The sequence below is a fragment of the Hemicordylus capensis genome, chromosome 5 (assembly GCF_027244095.1).
Source record: "Hemicordylus capensis ecotype Gifberg chromosome 5, rHemCap1.1.pri, whole genome shotgun sequence".
NCBI lineage: Eukaryota > Metazoa > Chordata > Lepidosauria > Squamata > Cordylidae > Hemicordylus > Hemicordylus capensis.
Genome location: NC_069661.1, coordinates 14077326 through 14102109, shown reverse-complemented (window position 1 = coordinate 14102109; position 24784 = coordinate 14077326). Strand labels below are relative to the sequence as shown.

General features: G+C 44.5%; 1 protein-coding gene across 4 annotated transcripts in view; it reads right to left on the bottom strand.

Moving 5' to 3' along the window:
* Positions 1 to 11474: 11474 nt before the first annotated feature.
* LOC128326432 (retinol dehydrogenase 8-like) overlaps positions 11475 to 24784 on the bottom strand; it is a 31972-nt gene continuing 18662 nt past the window's right edge. For all 4 annotated transcript variants that reach the window (XM_053253215.1, XM_053253214.1, XM_053253213.1 and 1 more), the window contains 6 exons: positions 24576 to 24680; positions 22957 to 23118; positions 19266 to 19445; positions 17152 to 17245; positions 14564 to 14747; positions 11475 to 12197 (listed from right to left, as the gene is read on the bottom strand). In XM_053253215.1, the coding sequence (XP_053109190.1) occupies positions 11967 to 12197; positions 14564 to 14747; positions 17152 to 17245; positions 19266 to 19445; positions 22957 to 23118; positions 24576 to 24672 (948 nt within the window). In that variant the 5' untranslated portion in view covers positions 24673 to 24680 and the 3' untranslated portion in view covers positions 11475 to 11966. The remainder of the gene's footprint in view (positions 12198 to 14563; positions 14748 to 17151; positions 17246 to 19265; positions 19446 to 22956; positions 23119 to 24575; positions 24681 to 24784) is intronic.

Below are 24784 nucleotides of genomic sequence, written 5' to 3'. Positions count from 1 at the left end.
AAAAACCGACACAAATAGTGGGGTTTTTTACCCCGGATATAAACCGGGCTACACTGTCACACAGTGAAAAACCCGAGTTGTGTGTGAACTGCTCCCCAATAACTCGCAGGGACTTCAGGGTAAATCTGGCCGACATGTGAACGCACCCACTCCATTCCAGAGGAGATGTGAATTAAAGGGCTTTAAACGCCCCATGTGAAAAACTTCCTGGTGGTAACTAAGCACCCTCCATTTTATGGGTGATCAGAGGGAAGAGCTTGTGGAGCGGGAGAAAAGGAACGCAATGGTAAGAAAGATATCAGCTCTCCTGATGCAAAAAACACATTTTTAAAAAACTGCAAAAACACTAATCGTGATATCAAAATTAGTGTTAGTGGAATGACTGTTCCCTTTAATTCCTTCCATTTTGTTGCTGGAGCCTGAAAGAGGGACAAGCTGGCAATGGGGGGGGGACCCAAACCATTGGCAAGACTGTTTGACAATTGACAAGACTGTTTAATTGTGTTTTTCTTTGTGTTTAGTGTTAATGGAACTGCCCTGGGACGTTTGGTCAGCACTCCAATGTTCGCTTTGTGGGGGAATTCGCTATAAAAGGAGGCCAGTTCCATGTCAGTTTTAATTTGTGCAAACGTTTGGACTCAAGAAATGACTGGACTGAGACAAGATGATAGTTTCAAAATAAAAAGAAGATATTTATTCTAGGAGGCGGGGGGTGGTGGTTACAGAAAAAAGAATCATGTGGTTAAAGCAATACTAATATCAAAAATACATTTAACTACAATGAGGCGTTTTAGCTTAGAGTCCTAATTGTGTAAGTTTCCCAGGTGGGCAAGAGAAAGAGACTTATGAGAGAGAGATGAGGGTCGCTTAGATTTATGAAAGGGACAAAGAGGGCCCAGTTGCAGGGCAAACGTTCACCTTTACCTGATCTGGATGACGGGACCTCTAAACCCTGGGAAGGGATACAGAGTCTCGCTCCTCAGGAGCAGCATGTCTTGAAGTGGGGAGGTTGCAGAAGTTAGTAGTGGGAGAGATGCCCATGAAGAGGGTATCTCCGTGGGACCAGCTACCTGTGGCTGTGAGGCAAGCTGGATGGATCGTAAAAGGACCGATCTGGAGGGTGCCATGAAAAACTCAGCACCCCTGGTTGCGATGGTGGGTGGACAGCAGATTGCCCAGGCTGCTATAATGATTTCAAGCTCTTTGTGGGTTGCAAGAGAGCACAAGGAGTGCTCAATGGAGTCCCAAGTATAGCACATGGCGGAGTATACAAGGAAGTGCTGGTTGGAGTCTCCAGTAAAAGGTGAGGGGAGCACTTGTTGGAGCCCCAGGTAGAAAACACAAGGGAGCACCAAGATTGTAAAGAGCACCCGATGGAGGCCCAAGTGAAATACACGAGGGAGCACACCAGTGTTCTCTCTATTTTTTTTTCATCTGTGTGCGGAATGAGTTTTGTTGTGGGCAGCAGTATCAAGGAAGTGTGCGTGCACCATGTGCATTCGGAGTGGGGCCTTCCTGATTCAACCTGAGCGGGAGCTAAAATTAATTGAGCCAACATCAAAAACCTTGTGAGTGCATGCACATGTGCATGCCTTAGAGAGAACACCAGAGCACTCTGGATCATGTATTGGGGTCACTCCAGACTGTGACCTGCAATCGGATGATTTTTAAAGGCAGCCATCACATGGTGGTGTTAGAGGAACTGTACATTTCTGGATAATTTTTCTCCCTTATAGTAGCTTTTAAGTTCACCAAATTTCTGGAGGTTGAAGCCAGAAGCGAAAAACCCACTCTGGTGCACACACTTTCAACCTTTCTTCTTCCTGTCCTGCTCCTGGTTAAGAAATCAGTTTTCACTTTCCTCTAAAGAGCTGTTTTCCATGCCAGTCCAGAAGTGGCAGCATCCTAACAACATTAAGTATCTCAGGAACAGTTGTCCTTTTCCATATAGTGCTCTATTGCAGGTGCAGGTTATATTAGTTCGGTATCCTGGGACGCATAGGCTTTGTTCCCTCTGAGGTGGTCAACCTGTGTCTGTAAAGGTAAAGGTGTGCTGTCGAGTTGGTGTCAACTCCTGGTGCCCACAGAGCCCTGCGGTTGTCTTTGGTAGAATACAGGAGGGGTTTACCATTGCCTCCTCCCGCGCAGTGTGAGATGATGCCTTTCAGCATCTTCCTATATCTCTGCTGCCTGATATAGGTGTTTCTGTACTATACCATAAAAACATAAGGATAACCCTGCTGGATCAAGCCCAAGGCCTTTCTAGTCCAGCATCCTGTTTCACAGAGGCCCACCAGATGCGCTCTCTCTTGCCATTGCTCCCCTGCAACTGGTATTTAGAGGTATCTGAGGTGGCCTATAGCCAATAGAGTAGTACCTATTGAAAGACCTGTTCTCCATGAATTTGTCTAGCCCCTTTTAAAGCCATCCAAGCTAGTGGCCATCACCACATCCTATTTGCCACCATTGTCTGTCCCAACCCTTCCCCTGTTTTCCTCGTTACATAAGAACAGCCCTGCTGGATCAGGCCCAAGGCTTATCTAGTCCAACATCCTGTTTCCCACAGTGGTCCACCAGGTGCCTCTGAGAAGCCCACAGGCAGGAAGTGAGGGCATGCCCTTTCTGCTGCTGTTGCTTCCCAGCAACTGGTATTTAGAGGCATCTTCCCTCTGAGGCTGGAGGTGGTCTATAGCCACCAACTAGTAGCCATTGATAGACCTGCCCTCCATGAATTTGTCCAAGCCCTTTTGAAGCCATTAAAGCTGGTGGCCATCGCCACAACCAATGGCAGAAAATTCCACAGATTAATTATGCACTGTGCAAAAAAGTAATTCGTTTTGTCAGTTCTAAATTTCCTCCCACCACCCTGCCGATCTCTCAGAGTACCAATGGTGTTTATGATGCGTCTAGTGGCTGATGTTGCCATGTGGGAAAGGAAAATCCAAAAATGCAAAGACAGAATTACAATGGGAACGTGGAACGCAAGAAGCATGAATATGCGAAAGCTTGACACAGTGAAAGATGAAATGAATCGACTACAGATTTATATCTTGGGCATCAGTGAATTAAAATGGACTGGAATTGGATACTTCCAGTCAAAAAAAATCATACAATTTATTACTCAGGACACGAAAAACAAAGAAGGAACGGTATTGCTTTCATAGCCAGGAAGAATATAGCAATGACAGTACTTGGGTACAATGCGGTCAATGACCAACTAATATCAATTAGATTCTGTGGACAACCCTTTACAACAGTTCTTCAAGTCTATGCCCAAATGACTGAGGCAGAAGAAGAGGAAGTTGATGAGTTCTATGCTCAAGTTCAGTCTGAAATTTATTTATTTATTCGATTTCTATACCGCCTTTCCAAAAATGGCTCAGGATGGTTTACAGAGAGAAATAATAAATAAATAAGATGGATCCCTATCCCCAAAGGGCTCACAATTTAAAAAGAAACATAAGATAGACACCAGCAACAGTCACTGGAGGTACTGTGCTGGGGGTGGATAGGACCAGTTACTCTCCCCCTGCTAAATAAAGAGAATCACCACGTTAAAAGGTGCCTCTTTGCCAAGTTAGCAGGGGATAAATTGACAGAACATGCAAGCAAGATGTGCAGCTGGTGGTCGGAGACTGGAATGCCAAAGTTGGAAATGGTAAGGAGGAAAGCACAGTTGGACTACATGGCCTAGGAAACAGAAATGAAGCAGGAGAATGACTTCTTAGTTTCTGCCAAGCCAATGATCTCTTCATTGCTAATACATTCTTCAAATAACCAAAGCAGTGCCTATATACATGGACATCACCAGATGGAGTACACAGAAATCAAATTGATTACATTAGTGCTGCAGGGAATTGGAAGAGCTTAGTTGTAAAAGCAAAGATGTGGCTGGGGGCCGATTGTGGAACAGATCACGAACTGCTCATATGCAAGTTCCAAGTCAAGCTAAAGCAGAAAAACAAAGCTATCCAGTTTCCACGATATGATCTTGAGAATGAACCCACCATTTTCAAGGAGAACATCAGGAACCACTTTGAAGTTCTGAACCGCATTGATAGGGAACCAGAGGAACTGTGGAATGAAATCAAAGGAGTCATTAAGGACGAATGTGAAAAGAGACTGCCAAAGACCAAGAAACAGAAGAAAGCAAAATGGATGTCAGAACAGATGGTGGAAATTGCCAAGAAGAAGAGACAAGCCAAAGTCAAGAAAGATAAAGACCTTACGAAGGAACTTAATAGGGAATTTCAGAAAACTGTTAGAAGAGACAAGGAGCAGTACTACAATGACATCTGTAAAGACCTTAAGGATGGAAATAGACACGGAAAAACAAGGCAAGTTTTCCAAAAGATCTCTGAACTCAGAGGGAGGTTCCAACCTCGAAATGGTATGTTAAGGGATGTCAAAGGACAGGTAGTAACTGATTCAGAGAAGATCAGACAGAGATGGAAGAAGTATACTGGAAATCTGTACAGTAGGGATGTCAACATCCAAGATACTCTAGAAGATATTCCCTATTTGCTAGAACTTCTAGAACAGGAAGATAGATCAGCCCTCCAGTCGTTACCAAGTCAGAAGGCTACAGGAATTGATGGAATAGCTACAGAAATATGGCAGGCAACAGAAGACAAATCAGTCAAAGCTCTAACCAAACTATGCCAGGAAATTTGGAGAACGACACAGTGGCTAACAGATTGGAAGAGGTCAGTCTACATACCCATAGCAAAGAAAGGAGACTTAACAGATTGTGCAAACCATCGCACAATATCCTTAATTTCACATGCCAGCAAAATAATGCTCAAGATCATCCAATGCAGATTAGAGTCCTACCTGGAAAGGGAAATGCTGGATATTCAAGCTGGTTTCAGAAAAGGCCAAGGAACAAGCAACATTATTGCTGATGCACACTGATAATTGAAAAAGCCAAAGAATACAAAAAAGAAGTCAATTATGTGCTTTGTTGACTACAGAAGAGCCTTCAATTGTGTCAACCATGTCAAGTTGTGGAATATCCTCAGGAAAATGGGCATCCTGAACATCTCATTGTTCTCATGAGAAACCTATACACAGGACAGGAAGCCACAGTCCAAACAGAACATGGTGAAACAGACTGGTTCCAGATCGGTAAAGGAATGAGACAAGGCTGTATACTTTCTCCTTATTTATTCAATTTATATGCTGAACATACACATATTCTGAAAGAAGCTGGATTGGAAGAAGATGAGCATGGTTTTAAAGTTGGAGGAAGAAATGTCAATAACCTGCACTATGCTGATGACACCACATTGATAGCTGAGAATGCGGATGATCTGCAAGCTCTAGTAATGAAAGTCAAGGAACACAGTGAAAAAATGGGTCTATGACTAAATGTAAAGATGACTAAACTAATGACAATGGGTACAGCAACCAGCCTCAGAATTTAAAATGAAGACACTGGTGGATAGTTCCGCCTTTTAGGATCGACTGTCAACAGTCAAGGATACAGCAGTCAAGAAATACACCACAGACTAGCACTTGGTAGGGTTGCAATGAAGGCCTTGGAAAGGATATTTATATGCCGTGATGTGTCTAATGACAATGGGATCAGAATCTAAGATCAGAATTGTCCGGTCAATGGTTTTCCCCATGACACTCTATGGGTGTGAAAGCTGGACTTTGAAGAACCAGGACAAAAAAAAGTATTGACGCTTTTGAACTTTGGTGCTGGAGAAGACTTTTGAGGATACCATGGACAGCCACGAAAACAAACAAATGGATCATAGAACAAATCAATCCAGAATTCTCACTCGAGGCACAAATGACCAGGCTCAAACTATCATACTTCGGACACATTATGTGAAAACCCAGTTCCAGCAAGGTGGATGGACTCAGTTACAACAGCAATGAATGCATCACCGAGAGACCTTAAAGGCCAAGTTGAAGACAGATTATCCTGGAGAGAATCTATTTGTGTGGTCACTAAGAGTCGACACCGACTTGACGACACTTAATCAAATTTCCTGGCCTTCAGTTTCATCGGATGACTCCAGTGTTGTGAGAGAAGGAGAAAAGGTTATCTGTCCACTCTTTATTCCATGCATAATTTTATATACCCCATCAGGTCTTCCTGTAGTCACCTCTTTTCCAAACTAAAGCTCCCCAGATGCTGTAGCCTTGCCTCATAAGGAAGGTGCTCATGGCACCTTGTCTGTTTCAACCTATAAATTCCTCGAGAACACAGAGCCCTCTATTTTTGCCTATGAAATTCTAAGGCACTATATATACAGATAGCATTATATTATATCAGTTATTACATCAATAATACATTAAACGTTTTCCCACAACTGCTCATACCTAGTGACAGAGTCATTTAAGAAGCTCCGATCTACAACTTTGCTGCCAGCTTGTGTTATACAGCCCCTCTCCTATCTTTACTACATGCAAACAGATACCAGGGGAATAAGCCATGACGGTCTGGCTGCCTTGTATTGAATAAGATCATTAGTCCACCTTCATCAGCATTGCCTACATTGGCTGGAAGTGGCTCTTCAAAATATTCATTTCAAGGGCCCTACCTGGAGACTGAACCTGAGACCCCCTGCATGCAAAGCAAGCGTTTTACTGCTGAGCAATGGCCTGCCCACAAATATGCTTGTGTCTTTAACATGATATTCTGTACAGCACACTTTCTCCAAGGAGCTTAGGGTAGCTTAACTGGGGTGGGTGTGCCCATTGCATTTTATCCTTGCAACCACCATGTGGGGCACAGGGACAGCCCAAAGTTATCTGGAGAACTTAATAGCCAAGAAGGAGATTTGAATTTAGCTTTCCCCAATCTACAACTGACACTCTGTCCACTATACCACACTGGTCTGTCAAGCATTTTCTACGCTAATCTGAAGCAGCAGTCAGGTTCTACAAAAGAGAGGTTTGCCCGAGGTTGGCTGAGTTGTAACAGAACAGGTTGGAAGTTTCAACTGAGGGCATTATCAGTTGGTTCCCTGACAATCTGGTGGTGTTTCTAAGGCCCTGTTTAAATGAGTGTGTGTGTGTCCCCCATATGATCCTATCTTCTGCAAAAGTCCAATTTAACTTTCCAAGGAAGTATTTCAGTTACCAAGTTTTTTAAAAATGTGAATTAGCAGCCAAAAAGATATCAAAGCAGCCAGTTCCTGTACAGAAGTATTTATTTCAGACTACTGAATGGCAAAATGTGCAAAACTAAGGCAGCTTCTCACCAGAATCAGACAATGCCCATACACTGGAAGCTCTTTTGAATTTGGTAACACACACCTCCCTCCTGTATCATATACACCATTTCCCAACAATTCATCTAGAATACCTAATTGGTCCACTTCCAACAGGTTCCCTTTCCCATCCCCAGTGGTTTTGGAGACAGGAAGTCCCAAAGAGGGACACAAAGGAAAGAAATCAGAAAAGTTGTGCTTAGCGTAATTTCATGTAATTTATTACATTTTTATCCCACCCTTTAAGTTGCTACAATCAGAATATGGCTCTCCCTATCTGTCACAATTACCTGGTGAGGCAAGTCAGATGGATAGTTGCTGGTCCAGTCACCCAGGAATCTTCATGGCAGTGTGTGGATTTGAAGACCATTCACTGAAGTACCACTTCCTCCCACATGAATCAACTCACATGCTGAGATCCTTGGATAAGGACCTACTCTGTGTCCCACTGCTATCTAAAGTGTGCCACTGGGCAAGTATATGAGAGAGGGCTTTTCCTCAGTGGTACCCAGGTTCTAGTATTCACTGCCAGAGTTGTCCGGTTCACTTCTTGCTTGTTTTTAGACAGCAGGTCAAGCCACTGCTGTTTAAGCAAGCCTTTGACCCGAGACAATAGCTACATGCTCTGATGATTGAGTCTGTTGCTGCTTTAGCGCTTTTAGTGGTTTTATTGTATTTACACAGTGAGCTATCTCGACTGTCCTACAAGGACAAAAAGCCATGATATTAAAAACAAAAATCACTATACCACACTAGCTCTCAAGCCACACTGTTGTGCTATCCCACTCAATTAGAAGTGCTTTGGTGTCAAGCAACCCTACATAAGGTGTGCTCTGGAGCCCCATGCAAGATCCTCTCAGATGGCTCAAGATATTGCTGCTCAAGTGATTTCTTGGTTTCTTGCGCTGTTGGTCAGCCAACCCATCCTTTTGCAAAGTTGTTTACACCACTAAAAAGAAGCAGTTTCCTTCCAACCCTTTCCTCCCAGCTCCTACTTTCTTTTGTGCCCTTTTTAATTTCTCACCCCACATGCACATTCTTGGTCCCTATCAGTCATGCTAAATGGTGAGCAAGAAAAGAAGGGGCCTTCCACATAGTGGAAGTGTCCACATAATGACTTAAACTATTACTGGCCATTCCCTCCTATGGAAAAATGCAGTTTTGGACAGAGCTGAATAGCTGCTGTCCTATCGGAGATGGAGGCTCTTTGTTAGACTTGGCTAACTTGGCAAACTAAGAGATGGCAGTTGGTGGGGATTCTTATTGAGTACACACAGTTTGAATGGACAGAGCAATTGCTTTGGTGAACTCTGCACCAAGAAACCTGATTCTGAAATGAACACATAGCTGTGAAATCTTTCCATGGGGGCTTGGAGTGCTGGTGGTGAGATCTAGGTACAGGGGACAAAGTAGAGTTACTTACCACATGCTATGATGGCTGGGGTAGAGGATGGAACACATATTTCAGAAACGGCCCTTTGTTCTCTCTTTCAGCCTTAAGGACTATTTTAATGCATATACAGTGGGTATAGGAAAGAATCACCCCCTTTGATAGACCTTAAATTCTGGTTCCCTTACATCCTGAAATGAAAACACAAAGAAAATTCCCTTCACCAGCTGTACTTATCCAATGCAACCTATAACATCCAACTGAAAAACATCACAATTACAGTCCAGAAAAAGTGTCAGAAATAAAAAACAAGAATTACTGAGATTGAAAAAGGATCACCCCCCCAATGTCAATATTTTGTTGAACCACCTTTTGCTTTAATAACAGCCTTGAGTCTGTAGGGATACTTCTCTATCAACCTTGCACATCTAGACGGAGCAATATTTGCCCATTCCTCCGTACAGAACTGTTCAAGTTCGGTCACATTGGATGGTAGGTGTTGGTGGACTGCTATCGTCAATTCTCTCCACAGATTTTCTATGGGATTTAGGTCTGGGCTCTGACTGGGCCACATGAGGATGTTCACTTATTTCTCCTTCAGCCACTGTGAGGTCAATTTTGCTGTGTGCTTCGGATCGTTGTCATGTTGAAAGGTGAATCTTCTGCCCATCCTCAACTGTCTGTCAGAGGGTAGCAGGTTTTCTTCCAGAATCTGACGGTATTTTGCCCCATCCATTTTTCCTTCTACCCTAACGAGAGCCCCAGTCCCTGAGGCAGAGAAACACCCCCACAACAGAATGCTGCCACCTCCATGCTTCACTGTAGGCATGGTGTGTTGTGGATGGTGAGCTGCATTGGATTTACGCCAGGTGTACTGTTTGGTGTTGAGGCCAAATAGTTCAATCTTGGTCTCATCTGATCATAAGACCTTTTTCCATTTGGCATCAGAATCTTCAAGGTGCCTTCTGGCAAAGCTCAAACGAGCTTTAATGTGGCCTTTCTTGAGAAGTGCCTTTCTCCTTGCAACCCTCCCGAACAAGCCACATCTGTGGAGCGCTCATGAAATTGTCGTCACATGCACAGAACCACTCTTTGCCATGAAGTCCTTTAACTCCTTCAGAGTGGCCATTGGCCTCTTGGTAACCTCTCTTACCAGTTTCCTCCTTGCTCTTCCATCCAGTTTGGAGGGCCGACCGGATCCAGGGAGGATAGCAGTCCACCAACACCTACCATCCAATGTGACTGAACTTGAACAGTTCTGTATGGAGGAATGGGCAAATATTGCTCCGTCTAGATGTGCAAGGTTGATAGAGAAGTATCCCTACAGACTCAAGGCTGTTATTAAAGCAAAAGGTGGTTCAACAAAATATTGACATTGGGGGGGTGATCCTTTTTCAATCTCAGTAATTCTTGTTTTTTATTTCTGACACTTTTTCTGGACTGTAATTGTGATGTTTTTCAGTTGGATGTTATAGGTTGCATTGGATAAGTACAGCTGGTGAAGGGAATTTTCTTTGTGTTTTCATTTCAGGATGTAAGGGAACCAGAATTTAAGGTCTATCAAAGGGGGTGATTCTTTCCTATACCCACTGTATCTTTGATGTGGCTTTGTAGTTTTCAGGGTCACATCGAAAGCTAGGAGGTTCAACAATTTGACATTTGCAGGAGAAATTCTGACAGTGTTAATTCAGGTAGGAACCCAGACACTTGTATTGGGGGAAGGTAAACAGACCCATGAGCCAATCTGCACCTTATGCAGAACGTGGTGCTACAGGGAGTGACCAGAAGCTGGACTACACCAGCAGATCACAGGTTATGGGGGCCCTATTTTGAATACTTTTCATGTATATAGGACTCCCTGCATCTAGTAAGCTAGCACATCAGAAGAGATGGTTAAGCTGAAACTTTAGAACACAACAGCAGCCCTGCTAGATCAGGGAGTCCTATATAGTCATCCTGTTTCCCACAGTGGCCCACCACTTCTGAGAAGCCCACAGGCAAGAGGTGATGGCATGTGATAATTGTACATTTATCTCAGAAGTGCTAATTTACTAGATACAGGAAACCTTTTCACACAAAGGAGCATTAAAAAATATATGACACCTCCATGTATAATCTGTAGTATAGTCCAGAATGCTACCATGTCATTCTGCATAATGTGTAGAACAGCTCTGTGTAGGCAGCTGGAAAAATGAAGGACCAATTTCCAACCTTCTTCCCTATTATTCATGGAGTTGAGGGCCTATATTTTTCTCTCCCTCCCCACCCACCCCAAAGGTGTGTGCCATGAAAACTGTGCATACAATTACATCATCCAGCCAAGGGTTGCTACTTGCCTGGGTTAGATCTTTTAAGATGACCTTTTAGTAAGGAGATTCCTAAAAACGTGCAAAGAGGAAGTGATGCTAAGGCAGGTCCTCGGGCAGGATTTGGGGATACTCAGTAGGGGATTGGGTTTGCTTGCCTGCACCTTCTGGCAGATTTGGAAAACAGCAGCAGCTAGTCATTTCTCAGGGTCAGCCCACCACTTGATAGGGCCAGAGGCAGAAAATACAGATGGCACCCCCTGCTGAGGGCAATTCCACTGAGAAAGTCTCCTGGGCAGGCCTTATTGGAATGAAAGGAAGCTGTGAAAAAGCATTGCCTTCCCAGTGGGTTGTGTTTCATATTAGATCTACCAGTTTCCACCACCACACAGAGAATCCAATGCCAGAGCCAGTCACCATCTCACCTTGCCTCACCGTAGGGCTGGCTCTGCATCCGGGATGTATAGGAGGCCCCCATTATTTGTGCGGGGGTGGTGGTCTGTTCTTGCATACAATCACGAATACAGAAAATGCAAATGAATCCTTAACTCTGGGAATCTGGTTAGGTTCCTGCATAATTCATTTTTTGCCCAAAATAACAAAAAATGTGGGAGGGAAGCAGAAGTAAAAGTAGTACAGCACAGTACCTTACTTTCCAGCCCCACCCCACCCCCCCAAAAAACCCCTCCAAACTGGCTGATCTTTTGCTGATTTTTGTGGGCTTTTTGTGTGTGTAAACACAAGCCACAAAATGGTTCCACACTGCCTCTGGACAGGAAATGCCACCGGAAGTGACACTTTGAAGTCACTTCTGGTGGCCCAAGAACTGCAGATAGGTGAGAATAACCTATTTGTAATACCGTGGACATTGAAACTGGATCTCTAAGACCCATCCACGGATATAAGAAACCACAGATAACGAGGGCCACATGTATATGCAGCCCAGGTCAGATTAAATGCTAAACTCTCTAGGAAGCCTGGAAGCTGACTGAGTCCGATCCAAGGAGCAAGAGGCTCTGAGGTGGAAGGGGCAGCCACTTTTCAAGGGGATTTGTTATAGTCCATGTCTCGCCTCTTCCTCCACTGGAGCATTTTGAGGAGGCTGAGGCTGGCTTTGAAGAGCCGATCGTGCTGGAAGATCATCTGATGGAAGGCGTTGAGGGGCAGGTTCCCAGTGGGGTCCGCATGTTTGAGAGTGGTGATGGGCGTGTAGAGGCTGTTGGTCTGGTATCGAAATGGAGGCTTCTCTGAGGCGATCACTTTCACAGTGTGCTACCAGGAGGAGAGAGAGAGACATGAGGATAGATATGTTGAAGCCAGCATCAAAATACTCAGCAGGGACACCAAGTTTCAGTAGGGGGTGCAAGAGCATGGGAGTGGGTGATTCACAGGAAGTTTCAAAGGCCCGCTCTTGAGTATATTCAAATTTAAATTGAGCCACACACAGTCTGGTTGATTTTTCCCAATAGGTTCTTCCAAATGTAGCCTAAGGCACACAGATAGTTATAAAAGTCTGAGACTGGAATATTTTTACATCTGTCTAAATGTTCCAGTCTCAGACCTTTTCTAGCCTTCTGTATGCTTTGGGCCACATGTATGGCCAGTTTTAGTTTTCTGAGTTGCCTGAAAGCATTTGGAGATATACTTCTTTCTCCCTACCTCCCCCATTTAAAGGGCGAGTCTCCCTTTCAGACTCCTATAGTTGCCAAAGAGTTGTGGGCTATGTATGAACCAGGTTCCAGATTTCTGGGTAGCCTAGAAGTCTAAGAATCATTTAAGGTTACATTTTGAGTGGGTTACAGAAATGGGGTCTCATCTTAAGATTTCTACAATAATTGCGGGGTCTTGCATTGCATGTCCCAAATTTCAAAGTGAATTCTATGGGACAAAGTAAACTGGTTGCAATCTCTATTATGGTTGAGAAGGGGGCAAAATCTGCTTCATACTCCACACAATGGGATCACCAGGGGCAGTTTAACCCCCACCCCAACAGTATCCCTGAATGCAGCCCTTTACTTTCTCCTGTGTGAGAGAATGGTGGTTGATTTCTGTGGGGCAAAGCAAAGCACTCCACCTGGGATAGTGTTGTGGTGGGAGACCCCAGTCCCAACCCTGCAAGGTCCAGCCGCAGGTTTTTTCCAACCTTCTGAAAGGAGCTGAGGGAGAGGGGCCAATCCCACCTCGCAAATAGGTAGAGTTATAGAATACAGCATATATTATAGAATACAGCAGTGCAGAGTTTTGTTCTGTAGTCTCCCCTTGTCACCTGGATGCCACTTTGGGGTTTGAGGAGAGAGTTTTCCATGCCAGTCCCCTCTGGTCTTGAAGTCCTGGTTGCCTTGGAACAGCAGCGGCAGGTTCGGTTTGTGCAAGCAGCCCTTGCTGTGCCTAAGGCAGTGGTCTCAGTAGTGGATGGGAGGGTGGTGGTGGTGGAGAGGAAAAGGACTGGAACTCTCCGCCTCTTCCCCTTCCCTGTCAGCCAGACATGATGGGGTTTTACCCAGCCAGCAGATATAAAAGCCAGCTTTGAAGGGTTGAGCCCAGGACCCCAAGTTAACACTTGCAACAATGTTTTGCTTTATAGTCTAAAGGTTAGCATTAAGACCCTTTTTCCAGGAGTGAACGCACACATCTGCCTTAGTCTAAAGTAGGGATTCTCAACGTTGGGTCTCCAGATGTTATTGGATTTCAGCTCCCATAATCCCCAGTCCAGTGGCCTTTGGTTGGGGATTATGGGAGTTGAAGTCCAACAACATCTGGGGACTCAACATCGAGAATCCCTGATCTAAAGGCAGGGGCTCCCAACCTTGGCTCCTCAGATGTTGGACAATAATTTCCAGGCCCTTGTGGCTGGGGATGTTTGGAGTTGTAGTCCAGCATCTGGGGACTCAGGTTAGGAGCCCCTGGTATAATGTAGCCCATCTTTCTTATGACAGTCTGCACTGACTGCTGGGCGTTTTTCACAAAGGGCTTTTAGCTCACATCTCCTCCAGAATGCAGGGTGTGCGTCCACATATCTACCAGATTTACTGATAGATTCAAAGTCCCTGCAAGCGATCAGGGAGCACTTCACACAGGATTCGGGTTTTTCATTGCGTTTTAGAGTGTAGCCCAATTTATATCCAGGGTAAAAAAAATTCACTTTTTGCGTTGGGTTTTTGGGGCAACTTCGAACTCACAATAAAACCTGCTGAGCCCCTGGTGGCGCAGTGGTAAAACTGCTGCCCTGTAACCAGAAGCTTACAAGTTCGATCCTGACCAGGGGCTCAAGGTTGACTCAGCCTTCCATCCTTCCGAGGTCAGTAAAATGAGTACCCAGAATGTTGGGGGCAATATGCTAAATCATTGTAAACCGCTTAGAGAGCTCCGGCTATAGAGCGGTATATAAATGTAAGTGCTATTGCTATTGCTATTGCTGTGTGAAAAACGCCCTGGTGGGTCTCTAGGGTTTCAGACAGGAGTTCTTCCCAGCCCTACCTGGAGATGATAGAGATCTTCTGCATGCAAAGCAGATTTTCCAACACTGAACTACAGCCCTTCTTTTTTTAAAAAAAGCCCCTCTTTCCCCAAATGCAATGGATTCCAGATGCTTTTGCGGGCTTCTGGGAGCTCTGAGCAGTGGGAGACAGAGGTCCTACCTCGGCCACTTCATCTGGAGATTGTCCTAGTGCAGTGAAGACCTCCTTGGAGTAGGCCATGTAAAAGCCCTGAAACATATCCAGCGTTCCTTTATCTACTGCAGAGAGATCCATATTGGCTGCTTCTTCATAGAGCTTCCTCTCAAACTCTGTGATCACCGGCCCTGGTTCAATCAAGCTGATGCTGCAGAATGAAACAAGCAGGAGATAATTGAGACACAATGTGGAACCTCACGGTCCACTGGACAGACAGAGGCCCCAGGCCCGAGTTCCACTGCTTATGGGTCTCTGGCTTCAAAAGCCAGCCACTCTTCTTTTGCTTTTGAGCACCTGCCAATCTGTTCTTTCTGGCTGCCGGCCTCAAACACAGGTATTTTGCTTCTCTATGGTAGTGGGGAGTCTGGCAAGCAGGAAAGAGGTCAATCTCCCTTTTTCTCCCTTGAAACATTACTGCAGAATACAGAGAGAGGAGATCAACCTTGTGGCATCCAACTAGTGTTCCCTGTAATAGGGTTTCCCAGATGATATTGACTACAACTCCCAGCATCCAAACTACAATGGCCTTTGGCTGGGGATTATGGGAGTTGTGGTCAGCAATCCCTATTACATGGAATACTGCATCCAACCCTCGTCCAAGCGGCTTGGCAGGTTAGTTCATGCTCTCCTGATTGTTCTCTCTCTCTCCTTCCCTCCATTTTCCTATTTCCCCCCTCTCAATTGCCACTTAGCATGCTATATGTTCCAATTGCTCTAAAACAGGTTGGATAGTCTCATACCATCCATTCTTCCGATTCCTTTAGACCCTTTCCCTCACTCCAGAAGTGAGAGTTGCCATTGAAAACAATGGAGACATCCAGGATTTTAGCATAGCTGTGACTGGGCAGCCTCCCCCCACCCTGCCTGACTTCAGACAACAGACAACAAAGTACAGCCATTCCTTCTCTCCAACATAGGAGCCCAGTTGCTCTAGCATTTCTTTATGCTCTCAAAATTCCATAAGGTCTGGGAAGCTCACAGAATTAGCTTTGGGAATGATTTAAAAAATAAAATGAAAACGAAAACTTGGGAGTCTGCTGAGGATATAGAAACCACTCTCTTGTTTTTGGATGGCTCTGCCTCTCTTCCAAACTTATAGTAAGCTTAAGTGGTAGACTGCCTATGTATCTATCATATTTATATACCACCTGATATGTGTGTCTCTGTTAGAGGGAATGGCCAAGCCCCAATGATGATCCCTTCACACATAGGCTCTGTGACTGTGCTGGGAAGGACCCACATCAAATGCCTATTTGTGTTTAAACTTACTGACCAGAAGACCTCAGCACTTTAATTTTATTTATTTATTTATTCATCACATGTAAATACCGCCCAAACTTTCATCTCTGGGCGGTTGCCTTGCATTCTGTGGTGTCTATGATCTAGTTAAGATTTCTGCTCTAAGATTTAACTGCCGCCTTTGCTAAATCAACACCTGATTAAAATTAAGAGTACCCCCCCAAAAAGATACAGATTAGCATTTTTTAAAAGCAATCACCCTTCATGCCTAAGAACCTACTTTGTTCTTAAATCAAACCTTTAAGAAGAGGAGGGGAGCCCTGACTGATCAGGCAAAGGACCATCTAAACCAGTATCCTGTTTCCTACCATGGCCTGCACAATGTTATTGGGGGCAACAAAAGTAGGATAGAAAGGCAACAGCCCTCCACACTGTTTGCCCCACCCCCGCAACTGATATTCAGTGCATACTGGGAGTTCAGTGCATACTGAGCCCCTGGTGGCGCAGTGGTAAAACTGCTGCCCTGTAGCCAGAAGGTTACAAGTTCAATCCTGACCAGGGGCTCAAGGTTGACTCAGCCTTCCATCCTTCCGAGGTCGGTAAAATGAGTACCCAGAATGTTGGGGGCAATATGCTAAATCATTGTAAGCCGCTTAGAGAGCTCCGGCTATAAAGCGGTATATAAATGTAAGTGCTAAGTGCTACTACCTCTGAATATGGAGGTTCCATTTACTCATCATGGACAATAGCTGCTGAGACTGCACCTCCTCCATGAATGTGTTTAATTCCCTCATAAAGCCATTTATGCTAGCAATACCATAAAATTAATGATACATTGTATGAATAAATATTTCCTTTTGTCTGTCCTGAATCTAAATAGCCATCATTTCCACTGGGTGACCCCACCAAGTCCTAGTATTATAGGAAAGGGAACAGAAGTTCTGTTTGCTTTCTCTGTACCATGCATTCTCTTACACATTTTTTTAAAAAGAGTGACAATTCTCAGCTCATTTTTCCAGCATGCAACACTTTGCATTATCAAGGCAACAGCTTGCCAAAGGTGTGGCCTGCTAGAAACTGATTATCCTCTCTCCTCCACCCCCGAGAGGGATCTAGGAGTTAAAGGGATCGCATGCATAATATTAAATTCAGGCTGCATTGATAGCATCTTACAAGATAGATTCCAGCAAACACAGCACTGCTTCTAGTTTTATTTGGGCTAACAATGTTGTGAGAAGGATGCATATAAGTGCAGAGAACTAGAGGGGAAGCAATAAAGATGAAGGGAGAAGGCACAACTCCAATCCACTCACTTGACCCCAAATTTCAAGGCCTGCAGAGCCAGGCTCTCACAGAAACCTTCCACAGCAAATTTGGAGGCAGAGTAGACGTCATTGAAGAGGAGACCTGTAGGGAGTTGGATATTAAGAACAAACAAAACAAAAAGTTAAGCCACACACACCTGAAAACCAGGAACTACCTGCCAGCCAGAAGTTGCCATCTTGCTTTCTGGTACTTCTCCTCTGCTGTTAAACAACAGCCTAACAAAGAGGTTAAACAGATTAAGCTTTTCCTGGCACGGACATAACATGATGGGAAACACCATCTGCATGTTTTGAGTGTGCCAAGCTGCTGTTAGAAGGCTTAAGAGGAGCCAGTAAGAATGGTGGCAACCCTAATCAGAAGCTATGCTTCATCATCCCAGCGGAATCATCTTGCAAGCACCTCTAGCATAAGGAACTATCTCATTCACTATACTGATTAAGCAAAATGGCTGGAATGTTAAGGTCATCTGAGGAGGTCCGTCTCCAGTTACCACCGGTTCGTCTGGTGGCAACTCAGAGGCGGGCCTTCCCTGTAGCTGCTCCTGGGCTGTGGAATGCATTCCTGTCAGAAATCCGTAATTTGAGTTCATTACTGTCTTTCAGGAGAGCCCTTAAAACCTACCTGTTTGGCCTGGCCTTCCAGGGTTTTTAAACAGTTGTAAACTGTTTTAAATGTTTGCCCTGGTTTTTCCAGGGTTTTTAACTGTTTGAATGTTTAATTGGTTTTATTCTGTTTTTATAGTTTGTTTTTAATCGTTAACTGGTTTTAATTGGTTTTATCCTGTTGTAAACTGCCCTGAGTCATTTTGGAAGGGCAGTGTATAAATTGAATAAATAATAATAAAAATAAATAAAATTTTAAGTTACAAATCTTAAGGAGGCTTTTTCATGAGGTGTACAATATTTCGGAGTAGTTGTCAGTGAAAAGAGTCTAACAGGGTTGAACAGCTTGCCTGTTGGATAAGTTTGTGAAGGATAGGCAAGGATTCTTTGCTGGTGCATCCTTGTGGCCAAGGGGGCTTACCCTGCCATGGAAGTGATCTTGGATGCCCTTCCCCTTCTTTGCATCTTATGTATTATTTGTTTTTCTATGTAAACTGCTTTGAGAATTTTGTTGGAAGAGCGGTATATAAATAAATATTCATAGTAGTAGTCCCTTTCCCCAGCTGCTCACAGCTAGGCTTATTTATTTATTTTATTTAACATATTTGTATACTGCCCAAAACGCAAGTCTCTGGGCAGTTTACAACCCAGAGATTTGCATAACGTATTTGCATAATTTGTCCTGAGCTTTTGACCTGTAGGGACCTTGCTGCTATGTCCATCCTGCTAGGACGCATAGAGTGAGTATGGCAGGAGCAGAAGCTGGGGATATCTTACTCCACAGAAGGAAGTTCGTCTTCCTAGGCTGTCTGCTTGCAGCACACTACAGTCCTGTGGAAAGGAGGCTAATCTATATGAGGATTTTCCTCACCACTTTGCAGGATGTTATAGATAACCAGATTACCAAGTAGTTGCATGCTCATGGTGGAAAGTTACCACTTAGTAAATGCTGGTTTTATTCTCTTTAGGAGAGGAAGAAGTGTGGAGTATCAGGAATGGAGATATGGCAGGCGGAGAATCATGAACACTAACCAAGGGTTTTAAGAGGTTATCCCAAAATAGGTCAAGCGTGGGTAGAGATTTGAGGGAGGACCATAGCTCAATGGTAATTAAAGGTCCTAGGTACATTAAAGGTCCTGGCATCTAATTAAGGTAATTAAAGGTCCTGGCATCTCCAATTAAAAGGATCTCAGCAAGACTAGAAAACCCTCCCTGTTTAAGGCCTTGGAGAGCCACTGCCAGTCAGAGTAGACAGTAATTACCTAGATGAGCCAATGTCCGATTCTGAATAAGGCAGGTTCATACGTTCCTAGGAGAACTGAACAGTCCATATTAGAACGCTTCCCCATTTGCAAAGGAAATAAAGTTTTTCATTGGTCTTTCTTCCCATACCTCCCTCTTCCTGTTGGTCTTTCTCCCCATAATCCTCCTCCTTCCTTTTGGCCACATTTGCTGTTTAGAGTTCTCCATGGTGAAGCCCTCCCCCGCCAGAGCCTCACCTTGCAAACCCAGGACACTGCTCATCACTACGATGTGGCCCTGGTTCCGCTGTTTCATGTCGGGGAAGACCTCCCGGACAATACGCACCAAGCCAAAGAAGTTGGTGTCAAAGAGACGCTGCATGGACGCCATGCTCTGGGTTTCCACTGGACCGATCATGCCCAGTCCAGCATTGTTCACTGCAAAGGAAGGCAGTGGATTAGTGATAGGGAGCGAAAGAAAGTGCTGCTTTTCAAAGAACCCTGCTGTGATGCATCATCCACCAGGGAAAAGAATGAGAAGACAGTATCCATTCTGCAATTCACCTTCCATAATCAGCTGGCAACTTAAGCAACTAAGACCAGATCCTACTTGAAGGCTTAGGGCATGCTCTCCTCACAAAATGAGAGGACAGGGGTGTTTCCAGGTTTCAGCAACACACCTCCCACTGTGCCCTAGAGAGACATTCCATTTACAACCAAGAATCAATTCACATGATCATTTCAACATGTTGGGAGTTTCCAATGTTTATTACGTCAGTTGCTCAAGTGTCCACTCTACTTGCTTCACTCCAACTACAGACCACATCTTGTCACGTCTACATTTAGCCAGCACTTGAAGATTTTCAAATCAAAACTAATGGTTCCAGATGATGGTTTATTCTCATCTTGACTACTGGTGGTTATGGGGGATTTTTCAGGATAGCAGCACAACGCTGGACTTGCTCTGTGGTTATTTGGTGCCACTTCCAAAAATAACTGTTTATTTTCATACTACATTTATCCTGATAGGATAACCCTAGCAGAACAACTTGAGCAATGAACAGAAGTGTAGATGAACCATAGCACTACTCTGCATATGTGGCAATATTTTGGGGCTGATCCCAAGGGCATGCCCTCCTCTTTCACACCTGAACATACCTTTGCCACTATACAGAAGTTCAGTCATTGCCCTTTTGCATTTTTTAAAAACAGTGACCAATGTTATCACTATTATGATCTCCCCCCTCTCCCACCTTATTTTTAAAAATAAGGAGTCCATGCCCATTCATGTCTATTCAGATGAAAGCTTCTCTGCTGTTAATGGGACTTCCTGACAAGAAACAAACAAAAAAGTTATGAGAAAGAGATATCTCAGACTTTAAGGCTACAGAAGCTCCTGCACCTATCTGTTGAAACTGGGTGGGACATTATGCCATATCCACACCACTCTGTCAACAAACAGAAAAGCTAGAACCGTTTTTGAGATTTCTTCTTATAGCCTAGAACAGGGATTTTCAATGTTGGGTCCCCAGATGTTTTTGGACTTCATCTCCCATAATCCCCAGCCCCAGTGGCCTTTGGTTGGGGATTATGGGAGCTGAAGTCCAATAACATCTGGGGACCCAATGTTGAGAAACCCTGGTCTAGAACAGTAATTTCCACTTTTTCTTTTCTTTTTTTAAAGGAGGGCTACTTTGGCAAAAAAAAACAACCCAAAAACCAATAACACCACAACAATTCTTCACAGTAAGAGCCATTTCCCACTGTGCTGACCTCAACGCAGTATTGTGCTTTTCTCAGTGTTGGGAGAGCCCTTTAAGAGAGACAGAGCCCACTCACAAGGTCTGTGGGGAAAGAGCTGGAAAGGGCTACAGTTCCTAGCACTCTGTACATGCCTTCCAATAACGTGCAGGGGCCCAAGAGGGCCCCCTCCCAACCCCAGTGCTAGACAGAGTGCAGCACAGCATGGTGGAAATGGCAGTCTCCATGTGGTGCCAGAGGTACTGTGCAAAATATTCAGCTTTGGCCAAAGCTTCACACAAACCCAACAATTAGTCAGGTGGCCACACTTAAGCTTGATTGGAGCTGCCCCTGGCTACCAGAACTTACAATGAAGAACACTGGTCTAGGGAACTGTTCTAGCAAATAATCATTTTACCGCTATTACAATGCTCATTCTCCTGCACAAAAGCAGCAATTTAACACAAATTAAAAAACTAAGGGAATGGTGGTTTCAGAACACTAGATGTGTGTGTTTATTCAGATGCAATTCCCACCATGCTCAATGGGGCTCACCCCCAGGACGCTTTCCAGATTACATGCTACAACAGGGGTAAAATGCTTCGGTTTGGCAGGATCATATTGAAAACGATCCCCAGAATCTCAAACTCCTACAACGGGAAAATACAGCTACTTTTTTCTGACGCACATGCAACGTTGTAGCACTACAACGCAAGGATAAAATCCGAAAGAAGGCATTGCAAATGTGAACAGCATCTTGTTGTCAGCGCAGGGACTGCGGTGTCACAGCACAAGAAGGACAGAAGCACACTTAGCAGATCTGTAGTGACACTGTTGTAGAGTTTAATCTGGAAAGCGCCCGGGTAAGTGTGCACAAGATGGCAGCCAAGTAATTAAAGGGGAACAACCAGCTGGGATTTCAGAAAGTGGTTAACAATGTGCAACAATGTTCAGAAAACCAGGTGACACTTAAAACGACAAACATTTCTTTTGTTTCTTCCCATCCAGGCTTAGGGGTGTCAGCAAAAAGGGATGAGTGGGAAATGTTGCTTAAGTTAAATAAACTAAAATGTGTAGCAACAGAATTTAAATTTTGTAAAAAGCCAGACTTGGAGGGGCAGTGAGGCACAGGGGAAGGACCCGGGGAGTGGGAGGCAGTGATAACCAATTGGCAACATTCCACCCCCGTGTGGACAGAAAGCAGTGACAGGAGTACAGGGGAAAACCCACAGGAAGTGCTTGATGATGCCTGCTCAGTTTCACTTCTCCATGCAGTTCAGTTTGAAAAACTCACCATCAGGAAGTGCCCAAGAATAGAGACCCCAAATCCATACTTCACTGTGTGAGTACAGTGAAGCACTCGCACAAGCACTTTTGCATGATGATCAAGAACCTTTAAGCTCACAGTTTGCCTGCTAAGAGTTCTGAGAGTTGGCTTCATTTCTAGAACTTCTTCCCTTTTGCCTAGATCAGATCTTGACAAATTTTCTTTGGATCTAGGAGTCAGCCCGGATATTTAGGAGCCAGACAATGGACACTTGACAAAATTACTGGACTTAGTGATGGACATTGTGGAGGGGAAGGGTAAATGGGCTTCTCTTTATCCACTTTACAAGTAAGATTCTTAGAAGAGAAAACAGGCTGCCTGGGAAAAATAAAGATTTTATTAAATGACTCTGCCTCTGAATATCCTAGTCTAGACACTATGGCTACCCTGGTGCATGGGATTTGTCAGGCCTGATCTAGATATGTCTCAGCAACTTAATCCAGGGCTGGCAAGTGAGATACTGGGCTAGACAGATCCATGTCTGATCCAGAGCAAGAAGGATGATGGTAGGGAGGAGGAATAGAAAGAGAAGTTCATAAAGCAATTTATATATCAAAAGGAATGCAAAAAAGAATTAAATTGGTTTCCTGTTGCAAAGGGGCTCTGAATCTAAAAAGAATCACACTCCACTAAGCTGGATAGGGAGAATTGTTATCCCCCTGCTAAATATGAAAGCACCACACCTTTATCAAGGGCCTCTTTGCTCATTTAGCAGGGGTAAAATGTTCCCAAGGTTAACTGGGCCCAGTGATGTCCATGTTGATCTGTTAGAAAGGAAACCAGGATTGGTTTGGCAGGATTGGTGACAAAATAAGCATTGCTCCTCTTCAAGTGGGAGGCAGCTTTCTGGGGCTATTGTAGGAGAGGAGATGGCTTTCCTACCAAGCACATCCACCCTGCGCTGGGGGATGCTGTCCACGCAGCGCCGGATGGAGTCCTCACTAGTCACGTCCAGCTCCTTGATTTCCAGAGTCTTCTGCAGGACAGGGCCTGCTTGCTTCTCCAACTCCTGACTCTTCTTCAGATTCCTCATGGTAGCAATAACTAGGGAGGGAAAGCAAAGGTTGTGGTTACAGGATGCCAACATACTGCCTGGCACAGACAGACACGAACAGTAGTCTTGTGTGGTTTATCTGCTCCTGCACTGGACATGTACACACAAGCTCACAACACACAGAAAACTAGCATGTTACGGAGAAAGATATTGCTGTCTTTCTCCCTAACAGGCACAGGGCTGAACACAGAAAGTTGCCTTGTTCCAAGCCAGACTCTTGAGCCCACCTCATTCAGTATTGTCTACAATTACTGGCAACAACTCCCGAGGGTTTCAGGCAGATGGTCTTTCTCAACCCTACCTAATTATTGCCCTTTCCCGAACTCCTTTAGGCACAGCTCTTCCAGCCATGCAATTAAGTTCACAAGAACAAACCTTTCTTGTTCACTGCCCCACCTGCAGACACTACGTGAGGTCCAAGAAAAACCACCCCTTTCCTGCAAGCCTTCCTGCCTAGCTGACCAGAGAAGCTCCTTTCTTGCCACAGGCAAGTGGGTGAGTGCTGCTCCCAAGCTTCCTTTAGCAGAAGCTTTGGCTGCTGCTGTCAAGTGGGTGGGAGAGAACCATTACAAAGAAAAGCTTGCTTGCAGTAAAGAGGGAAGATGAATAGTGATGGGGGAGGCCTCTAACAAAGTCTCTGCTGTTTACACTGCGTTGAAGGGGATTAAAGAACTCTTTGAGGCTGTTCTCACGAGCAGCCAGGAGCAGGCCAAGGCAGCCAAGCCCGATCTTGACTGCTCATGAAAAGCAGTGGGAGCCAAGCAGCTGCTGCCACCACCGTGGCGGCAAACCCACCTGCGGAGCCCGTTTTTTCAACCGTCTGCCAGCCCTGGTTGCTTGGAGGGCTGTTAAAAATTAGTCACTATAGTCATGTCCCTAGACCCATCCCAGCTATGCTGTGCAACACTAGTCCCACACTTCTGAATAGCTTTAATACTTCTGTGGCCTCTGGGATGCCTGCCCTTCATCTTGGCACCTGAACAGCTGCTCGAGGGGCAAAGCTTTTGGAGGATTTAACGCAAGGGTAGATCAGGAATTGAGATCAGACATCTGAATCATTCATGTCTGTCTGGGAACCCTTTATAAATTATAATATCCGTTATGGTCAAACTTTGTTCCCATTTTCTGGATTTGATTTATAGTGTTCTCGATATGTAATTTACAAGAAGCTGATTAGATTTTATAACTCTCTAAGAGTCTGAATTTCTTTTGCTTTGTCTTGTTCTAGTTATCTTTTCTTTACTTTATTAATTAGAAAAATGAGGTTTTTCATTATGAAAAACGATTGGTTTTATACTGTCTTTATGGTGATTTGTCTTTGTCTCCTTTGGTTTACTTCTAAATAAACATTCTTTTTTTTTTTTTTAAATGAATCGTTGCTCCGCTTCTCTCAAAAAATTGCACCCCCACCTGCCCCCTTTATTTAAAGCTCTGGGAAGCCCCTCACCTTGGAATCTCTTCTGCTCATCTCTGGCCAGGCGCAAGGCTAGGGCCAGCCCAATGCCAGAGGAACAACCCGTCACCAGCACATTCCGAACGGCCATCCTGCTGTCTGAGGATAGAAAGAAAAGGGGGGAAAGATCAGTGAACATACTTTAGAGGGGTGGAAAGAGCCATGACATAACGTTTAACAGAGGGCTACTCAGCAGCTCTGTC